The 16,964-nt window shown below is 32.6% G+C and overlaps 1 protein-coding gene across 1 annotated transcript in view; it reads right to left on the bottom strand.

The window, feature by feature from the left end:
* LOC115884914 (insulin gene enhancer protein ISL-1) overlaps positions 1-13,973 on the bottom strand; it is a 65,880-nt gene extending 51,907 nt beyond the window's left edge. Inside the window, 1 exon segment of the mRNA XM_030903639.1 lies at positions 13,687-13,973. Coding sequence (XP_030759499.1) covers positions 13,687-13,840 — 154 coding nt within the window. The 5' untranslated portion in view covers positions 13,841-13,973.
* Positions 13,974-16,964: the final 2,991 nt, after the last annotated feature.

Genomic DNA, 16,964 nt, shown 5'->3' with positions numbered 1-16,964 from the left:
CCTGTTACTCTATGAAAAGAGTATTTTTAAAGATGTGAACTAAAGTTATGTTTTCTTAAAGGAAACACCCTGTATATTTATATATTATATGATCGGGCTTGCCATAAGCTTCTCAAAAATATATATAACGCTATATTTATTTTCACTATTTATTGCAATACTTTAAAGTTTTTTTAAAAAGATTATATTTATTAGTAGGCCATGATTGATAATAAAAGAAACTAAAGAATTATATTAAAATTATACTGCTACCTGTCTCTTGTTTTATTTTATGGGAGCCACTAATAAATTCTTTAGATGTTAGGGAAACTTAACTCTCTACTGCTATTTGTAAATCTTGGAAGCTATCGTACCGGAACTTTTAAATATTACTTTAGCTAATTTACGTGAAATATAGCAAGATGGGGCTCCCCCTCACAACTTTGAAAATATTAGAATTTTGTTATTTTATTATTTCTCAAATCAATGTATTGGAACTAATGATGGCCTCCCTAATTCAGAGATTGGTCCGTTCTCGATTTCTGGTTTTGGAGATTTTTGAAATATGAAATATATCGTGGCAACTACAACAATGTCGAACACCTGGAAAATGTTTACCATAGCGTACCTAGTGCACCAAAATTAATAATGCAAGCTTTTAGATATTTGCAAACCCATTCCGTTATAATAAATTCCGTTATAAAAAAAAGAAGAATATATTCAGAGATTCAGTGGTAACAATTCAAAAGTAAAATATATCAATACCAAATTTAATATGTGAATGACTATTTTAGTAAATACCATTTTGATTTTTTTGATATTTATCACGGCCTCCACTGATAAAAAAGATAGACTTGAACTAAAATCGTCATTGTTCTTGAAAAAAAAAATTTAGTGGCAAGAGAATTTATTTTAGCGTAAAAGAAAATATTTTGCCTGAAGAAAAACTCTCTTAACTCAAGAAAACTTGAAAAATTCGAAAATTTCTTTTGAATCTATTTTCATTCAACCAAGTGCAAGTTACTTTGTTTTAAAATAATAACAAAAATACGCTAGGAAATTCTTCATGGTCATTTTTCCAATAGCTAAATACTCTTTTGATGAAAAATAATAACGACACGCAAAGACAATGACGAAGGACGGTATATACAATCAGTTGGCAGTCCGATCAGTCGTACGTCGCATTTCATAGGTCGTACATCATAGTACGCACGGATTTTGTTGCTTGGAATTTTCCACTTGGAATTTTGCATAATTTGCTTTTTAAACGCATATCGTATAACAAATTAGTGATCGTTATTAACATGCATTTGTCATTTTTTATGGACAAATTTTAGGATATGTGGATTCTTTAAAGGAGTTTCTGAAAAAATGGAAATTAGAGCATTTATTTGCTATATTTGAAGGTAAGAGACATTTACCTAATGCACCTGTTTAGATAATGCATGCGTGAATATAGATATAGGTATCGATTTTTTAATGCAAATAATTACAAAAATTTTAGAATCAGTCATCGTATTAAAAAATTCGAAATGTGAACAATGCTTATAATTTTAATAATTTGTTTGTTTTACTTTGATTAATCGTGATGTAACATTTTTTGTAATTTGTAGAGTGATGAACCACCCCAAAAAATACCAAGGAGTGAAGAAGCAGAAATAACTACTATCGAGGAAAATAATATCACTTTACTTACTACAGACTAGGAAAACCTAAATTTATCAGAAAATAATATACCGCGTAATATGCCTGTCCTGTATACTGTATATGCCTGTATATGGTGTATATACTTCTCTTAGATCAAAATAAATTTTAGTTGAGTCAATGGTATTCGTTATTGGTTTAAGAAAAGTGTCTCTTTAATCAAGAAATGGTCCCTTTTCAATCAAGAATTTTTGCATAAATCAAAGAGTTCTTGTAGCAAGAACTTCGTTGCATATTAATTTTGGGTCGAGAGTGAAATACTTTGGACAGATAGATTCTTCTATTCTCTAAAGTAATTTTTTAAAGCTTATGGAAAGATAGTTAATGCTTTGGGCAAAGAAACGTCGTTCTTTGGCCCTATTGAAAAGCGCCAATCTTTTGGGTCAAAGTCATATTCATTTCGACTGAGAGATCCTTTTTTTCAGTGTACTAATAAGAAAATTATTTCAAATATTGCAGTAAATAGTAAAAACAAATATAGAGTGATATATATATTTTTGAGAAGCCCATAGCAAGACGGATCATATGATTTATAAATATACAGGGTGTTCCATTTGAAAAAAAACATAACTTTAGTTCATATTTACAAAAACATATTTTTCGTAGAACTACACTTGTAGAGACACCCCAAAAAATACCAAGGAGTTAAGAAGCAGAAATAACTACTATCGAGGAAAATAATATCACTTTACTTACTACAGACCAGCAGGAAAACCTAAATTTATCAGAAAATAATATACCTCGTAATATGAAAAGATAGTTAATGTTTTGGGCAAAGAAACGTCGTTCTTGGCCCTATTGAAAAGCGCCAATCTTTTGGGTCCAAGTCATATTCATTTCGACTGAGAGATCCTTTTTTTCAGTGAACCTTCTTAATTCCTGAAACACAGGACGAATCTGAACCTCTAACTTATGAAAAATGTGAAAACTGAGTCAAAACTATGCAGAGTTTTAACGCCAGATATGATATTCGACAAATTTCTTGTGTATAAATTTAGTAATATAACAAACCGTTTTTGGAATAATGAAAATTAACGAAAAATTATCAAGTTTAAATTAGATATTTTCTCAAAAAAAAAGGAATTTTGAGTTTTAAAAATAACTTAAGATATAGGATACATTAAAATATAAGAAAAATCCAAATAAAACTGGGTAATCGTTTTTTCGAATACTTAGGTATAATTTAAATTGAAATTAATTGAAATTGTACTATGCAATAAATTAAAATAAGTTGAATATATGATCAAAAACAGCAAAAAACAGAAATTCTAGAACCACCAGCCGTCGGATAGCGTCAGGCCTTGACCCATCGGCTTTGTGGTACTGCCAGCAACCGACTGCTTTATGGTACCACAATAAAATTAGCGCGTTTTTATTCCCAGTCTTCTTTATTCTTATATTGCCTCGTTTTTTTTCTCAATCATATTATTTTTTATGACTCATTATAATTAAAATTAATTCTTATATACAGTTTTAGTAACGTATATACAGAAAATAAAACATTAACAAAGAGATATAGTGAAATAAAATTCATTTTGTTCTCTTGGAACTTGGAACTGACTGAGTAATTTTCTGCCAATTATCTCTCCATATCTATTTCCGGATATTGTGACAAGATGGCTAAAAATAACACCCAGACAACCTTAACCAAACTAAAAACGCATCATTTTATCAAGTTTAATATGTAAAAAACGCTAATTATTAAAACAAACATAGCCGGCTTATCCTAATATACCTACAACACTTTTACCTACAATGACTGTCATATATCACTCACTATATGTAATTAATATAGATACCTGTATAGTTCGCATTCATGTAAAACATAATATACATAAATAAAAAAATATTCTAGACCTGTACGTACTGCAATAATTATGGTAGTTAGGTAATAAGTAGTGAGCTCATTACTAGGAAAACAGCGTTGAAAATATTGGAGAAAATATTATAGTATATATGCGAACCTCACATTGTTTGATGTTTTGTCTTTATTTGGTTTTACAATGTTTATATACCGTATGATCGAAAAACACTAGCTTGTAAATGACTGATAATAACAGTGAGTATATACCGAGTGGTGCATTGTCTTGGAAACATAGGAAATCCCATGCTGTTAATTTTACGCGTTGTAAATAGGTTTTTAAAAGATTTGCGTATGAATGATGACTGTGCTCCAGATGCAAATCTGTTACAGCAATTTGGGACTTAAGCTGAACATCGAAAAAACTAAAACCATTTATATTAACTGAGAAGCCCGATTGAAGTAACCTCTGAGTTTATATTAAAATATGTTTTTTTTTGTTTCTGTCACACTTATTTTTTATTGGCTTGGTATTGTTCCATTTTATTTAACTCCGAGGACAATAATATATTGATTTTCTTCATCTTCTTTCTGATAATTTTTTGGGACGCGGCATGGGCGCCGGAAGAATGAAGTTTAGGGGGGGGCAAGGTAAAAATGAATAAAAAATTGAAATACATTTTTTATTATTTTACAGGTAACACCTAAAAATTTCGGTAATTATTGGGAAAACTGGAAATCGTCTGATTTTCACCAAAATTGGTATACACACTATTTTGAGGTCGTAGATTACGAATCTGAACTTGTTTCTTGGCGGTCTCTTACCGTTTTTCAGAAAAACGGAAAATTATTTCAACATTGAATTTTTCTTTATTTCGGCCCTATAAAGTAATAATTTCACTATATTTCCGTTATATTATAGTTTATCTAAAAGCTGCACTTGATTGGGGATAGAAAAACGTCCAAAATTTTATTGAAAAACACTTTTCTTAACAAAATAACAAAGAAAATTGAGACCAGACGGAAGTTTGACATTTGATATATCCTTCTTTCTCTCTCCTATGTAATGAGAGAGACAAATATATTCTAAACCTAATCTAGAAATTTGAAAATTTACAACGTTGCCATATCTTCTATTTTTCGGGTGATTAGGGATTTTAAATAAATTTCCTATTATGAGATCGACAAATAATTAAATATACCTACCTACCTATATCCACAAAGTTACGCGGAAGAGTTTTGACTGCATTGGTTTCAACTTGTATGCGGAGGGGGTTAATCTTTTTTTTTTGTTATATTATATTATTTATAACCATGAAGTTGCACGAATGAGTTTTGATTGCATTGGTTACAACTTCCATGTGGAGGGTGTTAATCTTTTGTTGTTATATTATATCAAAAAAAGATTAACCCCCTCCGTAAAGAAGTTATATAAAGACTATTTATAACCACGAAGTTGCACGAAAGGGTTTTGATTGCATTGGTTTTAACTTCTTTGCGGAGGGGGTTAATCTTTTTATGATATAATATAACAACAAAAGATTAACACCCTCCGCATGGAAGTTGTAAGCAATGCAATCAAATCTCTTTCGTGCAACTTCGTGGTTATAAATAGTCAGTTCTCGTTGGTAAAATAGCAATTATGGGAAGGAGCCGTTCTTCTGGCGACCGGCTTTCGTAATCCCAGAATGAGCGAAAAAATCACCCTAAATTTAGGTTTAGCATTGGCAACGTTGCTTTAAATGCCAGAAACACATAACCCAACATTTTCAGATTGTTTACAAATTTATTTTAGCAAATTTTCCTCTATTATGCATAGAATTGGTTAAAAAAGTAACAGAAAATAGCAATAACATCATTGTTTATTGAATACCTAACAAAATATGTGCTAGAAAACCTTAAAAATATGAGAAATTAAGAAAAATTCGATGTTGAAATAATTTTCCGTTTTTCTGAAAAACGGTAAGAGACCGCCAAGAAAAAACTTCAGATTCGTAATCTACGACCTTAAAATAGGGTGTATACCAATTTTGGTGAAAATCTGACGATTTCCAGTTTTCTCAATAATTACCAAAGTTTCATAATAATAATGATTATTTTACAGATGTAAAAAGATAGCTTTTATTTTTACTGTTTCAATGTCCAGGGGGGGGGCAAATGCCCCCTCTTGCCCCCCCTGTCCGGCGCCCATGGGACGCGGTATTTGAAAAGATCCAAAATTGATTAAACTATCTTTTAACCTTTTAAAAATGGCTGTGGGTTTGGTTGCTCGCGCTCTGGATACCGCTCAAAATATAAATCAGCTGCCATTTGCTTATGTTTGTTAGACTCAATATAACATTCTAACATATTATATTCCTCAAAATTTTCAAATATACTCATTTTTTTATTATTTAAAATACACACACTTCAATCTGTTGAAATGAAATGTTCCGCATCCATCAAAGGTATGTTCCGATCACCATGACAACCGTTTACTTTGTTACTCGGCGCGGCCTACTATCCATTACGTGGATATTTTAAGAAAAATTTGAAATGTTGAGGTTAATAGTGAAAATAAATATAGAGTGTTATATATTTTCGAGAAGCCCATGCCAAGCTGAATAAGAAAATTTAAAAATATACAGGGGGTTCTATTTAAAAAAAAACATAAGTATAGTTAATATCTCAAAAAATATTTTTTTCGAAAAAAGTCTGACTACGCCACTGCATTCTACACAGAAAAGTGCCTTTAGAATGTATAATTCATTTTTCCGTGGTTGCTGAAATAAACAAACTATCGAACATCTTCAAAAAGTACAACATTTGAGAATCCCCCTGTAGCTTCGAAACCGATCAAGATAGCCACGATCCGTTTGCGCCATTGTAATTTTTTCAAAAAAAGAACCCGAGACTGCAGTATCAAAATTTGAATATTTCTCATGGTTTCCTAGATACCCTATAGAAACAACCAAAATGGTCCACCCTGTACAATATTTTTTGATCACACCACCCTTTATGGTGGGTTCATACAGCCAAACAGCCAAATAAAATAAAATAAGAATAAAATAAAATAAAATAAGAAAGTTGGTTATATGGGATACCGTACATGCGTTCATACAGCCAAATAAAATAACAAATAAAATAAGAAGTCTTTATCTTTTAACTTCTTGTTTTATTTTATGTGAAAACGGCTTTGCGCACGCTTAATTCTAACCTACAAATATTTTCAGTTTGGATTTAATTTATTTTATAATTTCACATAAGTAAAATGTATAATATAGTAGGCAACGAATAAATAAATATACTATAAACAATCGTAAAAGTTAACTTTTATCCAGCCTCATCGTACTGCGCATGAGCAAATATATATTTCTTATTTTATTTTATTTGACTGTATGAACGCACACAAATAAGAATTCCTTATTTCTTATTTTATTTTATTCTTATTTTATTTTATTTGGCTGTATGAACCCACCAATAGACAGTGAGAAAACAGGAATAACAAAAATCATCCGTAATAGCAGTAGCCAAAAACAAACACAAATAAACCACCCATATCCGTTTGTACCCTCCCTAGCAGCCGCTCTTTTTTTCCGGGGGCCTCTAACAGCCGTGTCTGTCTCTCAATTAGGGCCCCACGGAGCTCTATAGGTGGTACTGGCGGCGGTACAGCGGCTACAATGAACCCCGGCCCCGGTAGCGCGTCTCGCCGTTTAGCACCCCGTCGCTAAACGGCGCGCCCCGCATTCGAAACGTCGTCTCGTCTGCGGTACGGCTTTGTGGTACTGCTTTGTGGTCCGAGTTGGCGATGGCCAGACCGGCGGCGTTTATTAGAGACATCCGAGAGAGAAAATAAACATTTAATAGTACCTATATACAGGGCGGAAAGATTCATTCTTTTAACTTAGCAACAAACTAAGAGTACCGGGTGGCCAACTAAGAATGGACGGCGGCTGTATCTCAGAAACTACTTATCGTACAACTTTGGGAAAAAAATTCCAATAAGTAAATCGACCAAGAGAAATCGCTGGAAATTACTTTCAAGTTCGAGAAATGTCCGCTAGGGGGCGTTTCTTTGATAGCCAATCAGAAAACAGGGTTTTTCTCAAAAATATGCAGGTGAACAGGTATTTTAAATATTACTATTGTAATCATCGAGAAAATTGTAATTTTTTTGATATAAAGTATTTTGCTCTATCTAATAAAATAAAGTGGTGGGGGAAGGTTAAACTTGTTTTTATTAAAATAAGGTTAACTCTGGTTTAGGTTAGCCGATCTAAACAAACTAGGGCTCGTTTAAAAGAGCTTTTCTTCCTTAATGATCTCCAGTGTAAACTTAGTTTCCATAAGTTCTTTCGTGGTAGCTAGAGGGCGCTGTTTGACGTCATAACAAATATTGCGCTTTTGCATAAAAAATTTAAATAGTAGTCTATATTTACTTTTACATAGTTAAATAGAGCATAAAATTTCCAAAATATTAGCACAAACCGCAACTTTCTATCTTCTCTCTAACGGGAGATATTAAGAAAATAAATCATATTAGGCTGTCGCCTAGGATTATAAGCTCTAAAAATTATAGTAGTAGGCTAAGAAGTAAATTGGTTACGTAAAAATATCAAAACATATATTTTAATTTCATTTTAATACCATTTAATTGTTATTTATCCATGTTCGTTCTTGATTCGACCCCATAAATTAAAACTCAGGCATATTGAATCCGATCACCTAGCTGGCCATGGAAATATGCCGCTCCAGCGTCTCTATCTACTAAAGTACTTACCAACCAACTGCAACAACTACACCAACTGCATTCATGCTGATAGATCCCTAACAAAATTGGCAATGTATCTCTTAGAAATTATGGATAGTTTATTTCATTCATATAAATAAAAAAGTCCAATCTTTCGCCATCGTAGAATTCCTGCCTAAACATTTACCGACCAACGGTCTTGGTGCTGAACTACTTGCATCAAGGGTAGATTTGGACCAATAGTGCAACACTTTAAGATTCGCACCTTCGCTTCGGCGCTATATGAAAACTGACCCAAACGACATAAACTTTATAACATAATAACAAATAACAGAAAAAAAACGAAAACAAGTGAAATCAAGGACGAACTTATAACTGGATTAATAACTAAATGACGTTACATGAAATAAACCCCGAGTTATCAGCCATACGAAATTCGGCCGTTTTCTGTTAAAAGCAATATGGCGCCACAAAATTCCTAGAAATTTTAATAAAATTATTGATTGTCCATAGATATTTAGACCATATAATACTAATGACAGCCTAACATGATTTGTTCTCTTAATATCTCCGGTTTGACAGAAGATAGAAAGTTGCGGTTTGCGCTGATATTTTAGAATTTTTTTGATTTATTTAACTGTGCAAAAAGTAATATAGCTTCCTATTTAAATTTTTTATACAAAAGCGCAATATCTGTTATGATGTCAAACAGCGCCCTCTAGCTATCACGAAAAAAATTATGGAAACAAAATTTATACTGCAGATCATTAAGGAAGAAAAACTCTTTTAAATGAGCCCTAGTTTGTTTAAATCGGCTAATCCAAACCAAAGTTATTCTTATTTTAATAAAAGCAAGTTTAACCTTCCCCCACCACTTTATTTTATGAGATAGAGTAAAACACTCTATATCAAAAAAATTACAAATTTCTTGATGATTACAATAGTATTATTTAAAATACCTGTTCACCTGCATATTTTTGAGAAAAACCCTGTTTTCTGATTAGCTTTGAGATAAACGCTCACTAGCGGACATTTTTCGAACTTGAAAACAATATCCAGCGATTTCCCTTGGTCGATTTACTTATTAGATTTTTTCCCAAAGTTGTACGATAAGTAGTTTCTAAGATACAGCCGGCGTCCATTCTTAGTTGGCCACCCGGTACTATAATAAGACACCTAATTTTTCCCATTGCCACTTATATATATCTCGGAGCAGTGTTGCAGGAATTGAAGGATTTTACAGTCAAAATTTCATCGATCGAAGGATTGAAGGATTTTCATCCAGAAAAAAAAAATAATATGAAGGTTTGGTCGTATTTCACACGTCTTACCATAACTAAACCAAAGTTCTTGATGTTGAAAAGAAAGAAATAGGCAAACGGAAAACATATCTAAGTCAGCTAATCATGGTGTCTTGCATGATTAATTATTCTTGGTTCAAGCAGTCATTGCAAGCAATTAATTGAAAACATACTTTATGATACTATAATGAATGAAACATACTTTATAATACAGCTGTCAAATATTCATCACAGCATTTTGATCGTCTTATTTTTTTAATAAAAAGCAGTTTATTTAAATTTATTTAAGGTTGATTCAAAACATCGGTATCCAAAAATTATCAGAAATAAGTTTTTAAAATTTTCTCCTAATTATAAAATAGGTAAAACTTGGTAAAACACACGAAATATAAGGAAATAATAAACTATAAACTACACACACCGGAAAAATCTAGGGATATCATTTTATTAAAGTTAAAAATAAATGTTTTGAATAAACAACCACATATTTGTAGGCCGATTATTTCTACTTCGATTGAAACGAAGTAGTCACAGTTATTTCTAAATTTGGGATATTTGCAGAAGTGTTTGTGCATTTTTTGTCAAATATATAAAAAGCACCTAGCATCAATTGTTCGAATTTAACCTGTACTGGCTATGTTTTTATGATAACTGGCCAGCATTCATTCAAATAACTCTGTTTCGTATTAAACGACATTATGGAGCGTAGACATCTTAACAGAGACGAAATGCTAAGGGCCATGGGTATGCTCGAAGCTGGAATGCGCCAAATCGACGTAGCTAGAGCATTAAACACAACGCAAAGTGTAATATCGCGATTAAGTGCACGCTACCGTGAAAGTGGTGATGTTGCTGAAAGGCACACAAGGCGACATCGCATTACTACCCCTCAGCAAGATTATTTTTTACAATTAAATGCTCGACGTCGACCGACTCTTACAGCACCAGAGCTTAGTTTAATTCTCCAGGAAACACACAATGTAACCGTTAGTCCCGACACTGTTCGCAATAGATTAAGAGAGGTCAACTTAAGAAGCAGACGCCCCTGGAGAGCTCAACCCTTAACGAGAGGAAATAGAGAGGTACGATATTTGTAGGCTCAAGATCATGTTCAGTGGTCGAATGAACAATGGGCCAATGTTCTCTTCACGGATGAGTCACACTTTGGAATTCATCAGGATTCGAGAAGGCTTAGGGTATGGAGAGAACGGGGAAATCTTATTCGGTTGGATCATGTTCAGGAAGTGCACCCTTATCAAGGTGAAACAGTTATGGTCTGGGGAAGAGTCCAGTTAGGCCGAAAAACCGATCTCGTTTTTCTTGAAAGGTTTCTAACAGGAATCACATATCGTGATTTAATTCTTGAGCCTGTCGTGTTACCATATGCCAATGATTTTGGGAGAAACTTCATTCTCATGCATGACAATGCACGGCCTCATACAGCCAAAGTGGTAAGTGAACTTAGAATTTTTTGTTAGTACATACATCTATATCTTTGGTATATACCTTTGTCTTGTATAGTACTGTTGGTCTGTTTAACTTATAGTAATTTATCCCAGATTGTACCAGTTTTTTACATTTTATTTAAAAAAAAAATATTAAATCAAATAAACAGCGACAAATTTAAAAAAAGTCCTTATAATTTTGAGATTAGTTGGTTATAGGAAATAAACATTTTGTACCTCATAAACAAAGGTGTTTTCAAGAGATAATAAAACGATAAGACTTTGAAAGTCAAGTAATTTTCTATAATTTAATTTTCAAAATTATGACAGCCTGTAAGTACACATTTTAAACTTAATTTTAAGGAAATTAAAATTTTAAATTGTAGTAATTTTGAAGGAGAAACAAAATCTAGATAGTACTCCAATCTCAGTCCTGTTAAAATTTGGAGTATGTTGATTTAGGATGTTGTTTAAACAAAATGAAATTGTACCAGACAAAACAATTATTAGATTAGATAAATGTAAAAATATTTTTTTTATAAAATTTTTTAAAATAAATATATACTTTATTTACAATCACATATGTACCTAATATTGACATTCCGTAAAATTTTCATAATTTTGAACTTTACATTATCGACCTTTTTCTTGGTCCTTCCCTTTGATTCTTTTCAAAACATTTTGAAAGATGTGGTTTGTTTATTTTTTGTAACATGTTGTATAGGCCTAAAAATGTGTATTTTGCAAAACAGTCTATTTTTTGAGATTTACACTTTTTGTTCCAGAGATATCGTTGTGAAAAATTATGGAAAGTTTTGTTTTAAACCTTCTTCTAAGGATACATAAAATATGTAGGTAAATGCAATTTGTAGAAAGCGAGGTAATTGTGATACATGTAGGTACTAGTTTGGTAAAAATAAGGTAAATTGCGTACAGTAGTACTTATTTCTCATTTTACTATTATTACAGTTTTCACATATCAACTAATAGATAACGACGAAATTTTTTTCTTTGTCCCACAAATTTGTGCAATCCAATACACTTATTATATCATAGAACTATATAGATATAAGTTCAAAGCATTAAAAACGTTTTTAAATTTTAATATTATTTTACTGTGTCATAATTTGCGTTTTTATGAGACGCATTTCTTTGTTTTTTTAAAATAATTTCTAGAAATTCGGTTTAAAATGAAAATTAAAAACTAACAAGGTTAACGTGAGTTATAGTACTAATCTATGAACCAACAAAAATGTATTTTTGTTAGACTATAGGAACTTTTTGACACTGAAATCAACATCATTTTTTTTGAGTTTCGATCGGACCTCAATATGAAAATTATTCTTTAAGTTGATCTAGACTTTTCTGTAACATACGTAATTAAAGATATAATATTTTATTTATAGATATATTTAGACATAATTACAATTAATTATTGTATAGTTTTTTTTAATTTTTTAATTTTTTTTATAGAGACATAATAGACCTTTTGAGAACCTTTGTAACATTGCTGGGTTAACTAAAACAGCTAGGTTAAAGCGATTCCATAAATATGTGATGTGATGTCTGATTGATTTTATATATTCACTGACTTATCACGATATCTCCAAAGCGATAAGCACGATTAAAATGAAATTTCATATACTTCACTCTTTACTGAACATGTAGAAAAAGGAAACATTTTAATATTAATTTTACTGAACTATGCATACCTAATGGATTAATGAATTAATTCCATGCAGTTCGTTTAGATAGTTTAATAGAGTTAAGTCTTAAAATATATAATTTGTAAGAATATAGTAGGTAAAAAACTGAGAGAGGTATTAATAAAATAAGTATTTCAGAATTATTTTTCGAGATTTTAAAGCAATAGAATCCATTTAGCAAAAGAAATATAAAAATACCTTCAGTGGCTGGTACAGAAAAATATTGTAGTAGGAGATGTGGAAGAAACTGTTCTCTTGTAAATTTATTATTTGTGACATTATTGAAGTAAATAAATTATATTAGAGTAGTTATAGATGAGTGTTTTTTATTTTATATTATTACTCAAAATCTCTATTGTATTTCATGGTTGTTACTTATAAAAGGTAAGGAAATTTTGGAATTATGTTCAAAATAAAAATTAAAAACCATATATAACGAGTGTTATACTACTAATTTATGAACCAACATCTCTTTTTTTCAATAGACCAGGAATTTTTCGACATTCAGATCAAAATCGTGAATATTTTTTTAAGGTTGGACCTCAAGAGGATAATTATTTTTTAAGATTAACTAGATATAATACGTTCCTTAGACATAATTACAATTCATAATTATATAATTTTAGAAATTTTTAAAAAAGGCTCATATAATCTACTTTGTGCCCTGTGTCCCATGAATGCTGAAAACTCTTAGATTTGCGAAAATCGCCTTTTTTAAACAATCTTAGAGATTTTATGTTCGTGAATCATCTGTCCGTTAGGATCTAACATGTCTCCGTTGAATCAATGCAGAGGTGTTTACAAAAAGTAACTATTTTATTTTGTAGATAGGTATTCTTTTAGTGGCAAAAACCTAAAATTCAATGAATCTCATTCCGTACAATTAAACTTGTTCAAAATAAATACAAATAATTCTACATCGCGATTTATCAATTATTTACTTAATTTTATCATTCCCGGTGACCTTGCCCTTTTTGAACCTTCAATACCACCGAAACAAATCACTAAAAATACTCACTGTTCTGAGCCCCGTCCACGGCACATCCCTCACCACCCCCAATAGGGTTGTGGGGGTTCATCACCAGACTAGGTTGCACCAGCCCCCTCTGGTGATGCATGGGCAACACTTGGTGGTGCATGGCGATACCGCCTCCCTGCTCTGACATCACCATTACTCCCCCCAGCACTCTTACTCAACCGAAAATATAATATACAATCATACACTCACTCCGAACCTCCTTGCTAGCACTAAAATCCGATTTTTCAGTGTTTTTGGCGCTACGCCACTGTACATACGTCTCTTAGGGCGCGTTCACGCAAACTGAGCCCGGCGCGATTCGGCGCTCGCCGGTTAGACCGGTCGGGCGAGTTCGGGAAGTTTCGGGCGTGGTCGTGGCTTCGCCCCGCCCCTTTGGAATGATTTTATTGGACGGGAATGGGCGAGGTCGCGCACAAAATGGTCGCGAGTGGATCGATACGTCGACGGGTTCCTCCCCTTGCGTCACACCCCCGCGTGGCGGAATCGTACGTCGGGATCGGTACGTCGGGGGGTACGGGTTGGGATTTTTTTCACGTTGATTTTCGTGTTTTTTATGGTTGGAAAATTACAAGGATTTTTTTTCGGGGATTGGAGAGAGGTACGAGATTTTTGGGAATTGTTTGTGTTCGATTATATGTATCTGGATGTGATATGATTGGGTTTGAAAACAAAAACTTTATCTATTTTTTTGCATAGGTATATTTGAAAAGATCAATAGTTGTACAGTATGTCCCCGGATTGTCTTTACAAGAGGAAAACTTTTTATTATTGACATTTTGCGAAAAATGCATTCTTCATAAAAATGTTTGCTTGTTCTGAAATGGTCAATCTTGTATATACTTTTCCAAATTTCCATACCGTTTTAGAGACATACTGTAGGTACCTATTAAAAGATTAGAAGGTAGAAAATATTTGCACTTATTTAAGACTCACCCTGTATAAAAAAATAATTACTTAGATTACTTAATTATTTATGCTATTCTTATTTTATTATTTTGTCATTTTTTGCCATTTGCACTACACGCCACTGCTTGAATATGCCAGTGGGCGGACAGTTTAGAAAAAGTTGAGTATAAATAATTGTTGATTAAATTTTCTTTATTGGTGGCATCGAAATGACATTTTGTGAAATAGATAGTGTGGTTATTGGGCTTCACGTTAGAAGTGTGTAATTCGTGAACGAACTAGTTCCAATGAACTATTCCGACCCCGGAATGAAAGGAACTAGTTCCTGGTTTCTCAAAGAACTAGTTCCTCAGGACCTCTTCCGGGATCGAGACTGTGACCGATATAGAATAATATGCGACGGCGACGGGTCGGCTAGCGCGCGTAGCCCGATGGTAGGCAGGAGTGGGGAGTGCCAGCCGTACGTTATCGGATCTGGACCTAGAGGAACTAAACTAAATAAAAGACTAGTTTACGTACGAACGGATCGGGCCAGCGCGATCGATGCTAGGCAAGAGTGGGGAGTGCCAGCCGTATGCTATCGGATCCGGACCTAAAGGAACTAGAGGAACTAAATAAACGACTAGTTTACGTATGGATCAGCCAGCGCGATTGATGCTAGGCAGGCGCGGGGAGTGCCAGCCGTATGTTATCGGATCCGGACATAGAGGAACTATTAAAAGACTAGTTCACGGGAATCTATTCAGTCGGCAGATCCGAGATATAATACAAGGCGACGACGATGGATTCGGCCTTGTCTATTGGCGCAGCCGGCGCGGCGTTATTACCACAGAAAATTGTCGTGGATAGTATTTTTAATTTTTAGTTTGTTTTTTAAATATTTTATGGGAATGTTTCACTTTAGGTCCCAAAAATTAAGAAATATCTTATAAAACGAAGTAGATATTCTGAATTTTTAGACAAAAACAAAAAGCTTGAAGTGAGGAAAAACGCAATTTTTCGTAAAATTTTTGTATTATTTGCTCCAATTGATTTGTGATATAGTCTTTTAAATTCTGATTTGAGTTTTTTTTATTTTTTTTTATCTGCAATAAAACTTACCTATATGTTTTTAACATACACAATTACACGTCTCGTTATATCTTCGTACATTATAAAAATTATGCAGATCATACTGTGAATAGTTCTGACTGACAACGAAACGCATTAGCAAGCAAGGGGGATGTCAATGTTAGTCGGGAACTATTGTGAACTAAAGACCTAGTTCAAGGAACTATTCCTCTGGAGGAACTAGAACTAAGGAACTAGTTCCTCTCAAGGAACTAGAATTCCCACCTCTACGTCACCTTAAATATAACAACTTAATTTTAAAGCAATCTCTTTAGGTAGCTGCATAGAGGGTTGTGTGGCAAAAACTGGGGACTTACCTAACTCTTAAACGACTCTATATATTTATATTATATTTAAAATGACACTATATTTTATAGTTACACAAGGGTTGTAAAACAATGAATAATAGATAGGTATTTTATTGATTGAATGCACCAAAATTTTCAAAAATGAAGACATTTTTACCTAAATACATCCCTGGCTTATTTCTCTTTACCTTTTACAGGAAATATATACAAAAGTCCCCCTTTTTAAGGCCCTGTAGGAAGTATTGACTGTTATTTTAGATGCAGCGTGAGAGGGAGAGAGATAGATGATGCCAACGCTCGAAAATATAATATTCTTTTTTATTATTATATTCTACGTACGAATATTGAAAATTTTCAACGCGAGACGAAAATAAAGTGTATCTTTTTTTTGTTTGAAAATTGATATTGATTGCCTTGAGATACTTGTAATACTTGTGTATTAATTATCTATACCTAGAATTTTCTATACAGAGATAGGTACCTACAATATCTATATTACAGATATGTTTTTTTTAGATGTTTCTCAATAAGACAGCCATATTCAGAAGATAACACCATACTTAACAATATTTTATTTAATATTTTTTTCTGAAAAATTGTGTACCTACCTAACCTAACCAGAAGCAACTATAGTTCATATCAAGTAAACTTTTAGTCACGTTATTGAGCCTGACCGGCACAGCGTTGCCACTTTTACATATTTTCTTTTAATCAAAATATTTTATGAAACAAAAATAAATGAATTATAAATATATAAACAGTTATTATTTATATCAACAAAACTCACCTCCTTAACAGCAGTTAAGGGATATAAAGGGCCATTACTACCTACCGCTTTACCGTTCAAAATATTCTAAAAAAGTTGCGATGAGTTTTTTGCAGTTGTTATTACGCTATCTTGTACAGGGTGTCCCACTAAGAATAGCTCTCGGC

Source organism: Sitophilus oryzae, unplaced genomic scaffold, assembly GCF_002938485.1.
Source record: "Sitophilus oryzae breed Bouriz unplaced genomic scaffold, Soryzae_2.0 scaffold_358_pilon_pilon, whole genome shotgun sequence".
Taxonomy (NCBI): Eukaryota; Metazoa; Arthropoda; class Insecta; order Coleoptera; family Curculionidae; genus Sitophilus; species Sitophilus oryzae.
The sequence above is the reverse complement of the archived record's forward strand: the minus strand, read 5'-3'. Positions and strand labels throughout refer to the sequence as shown.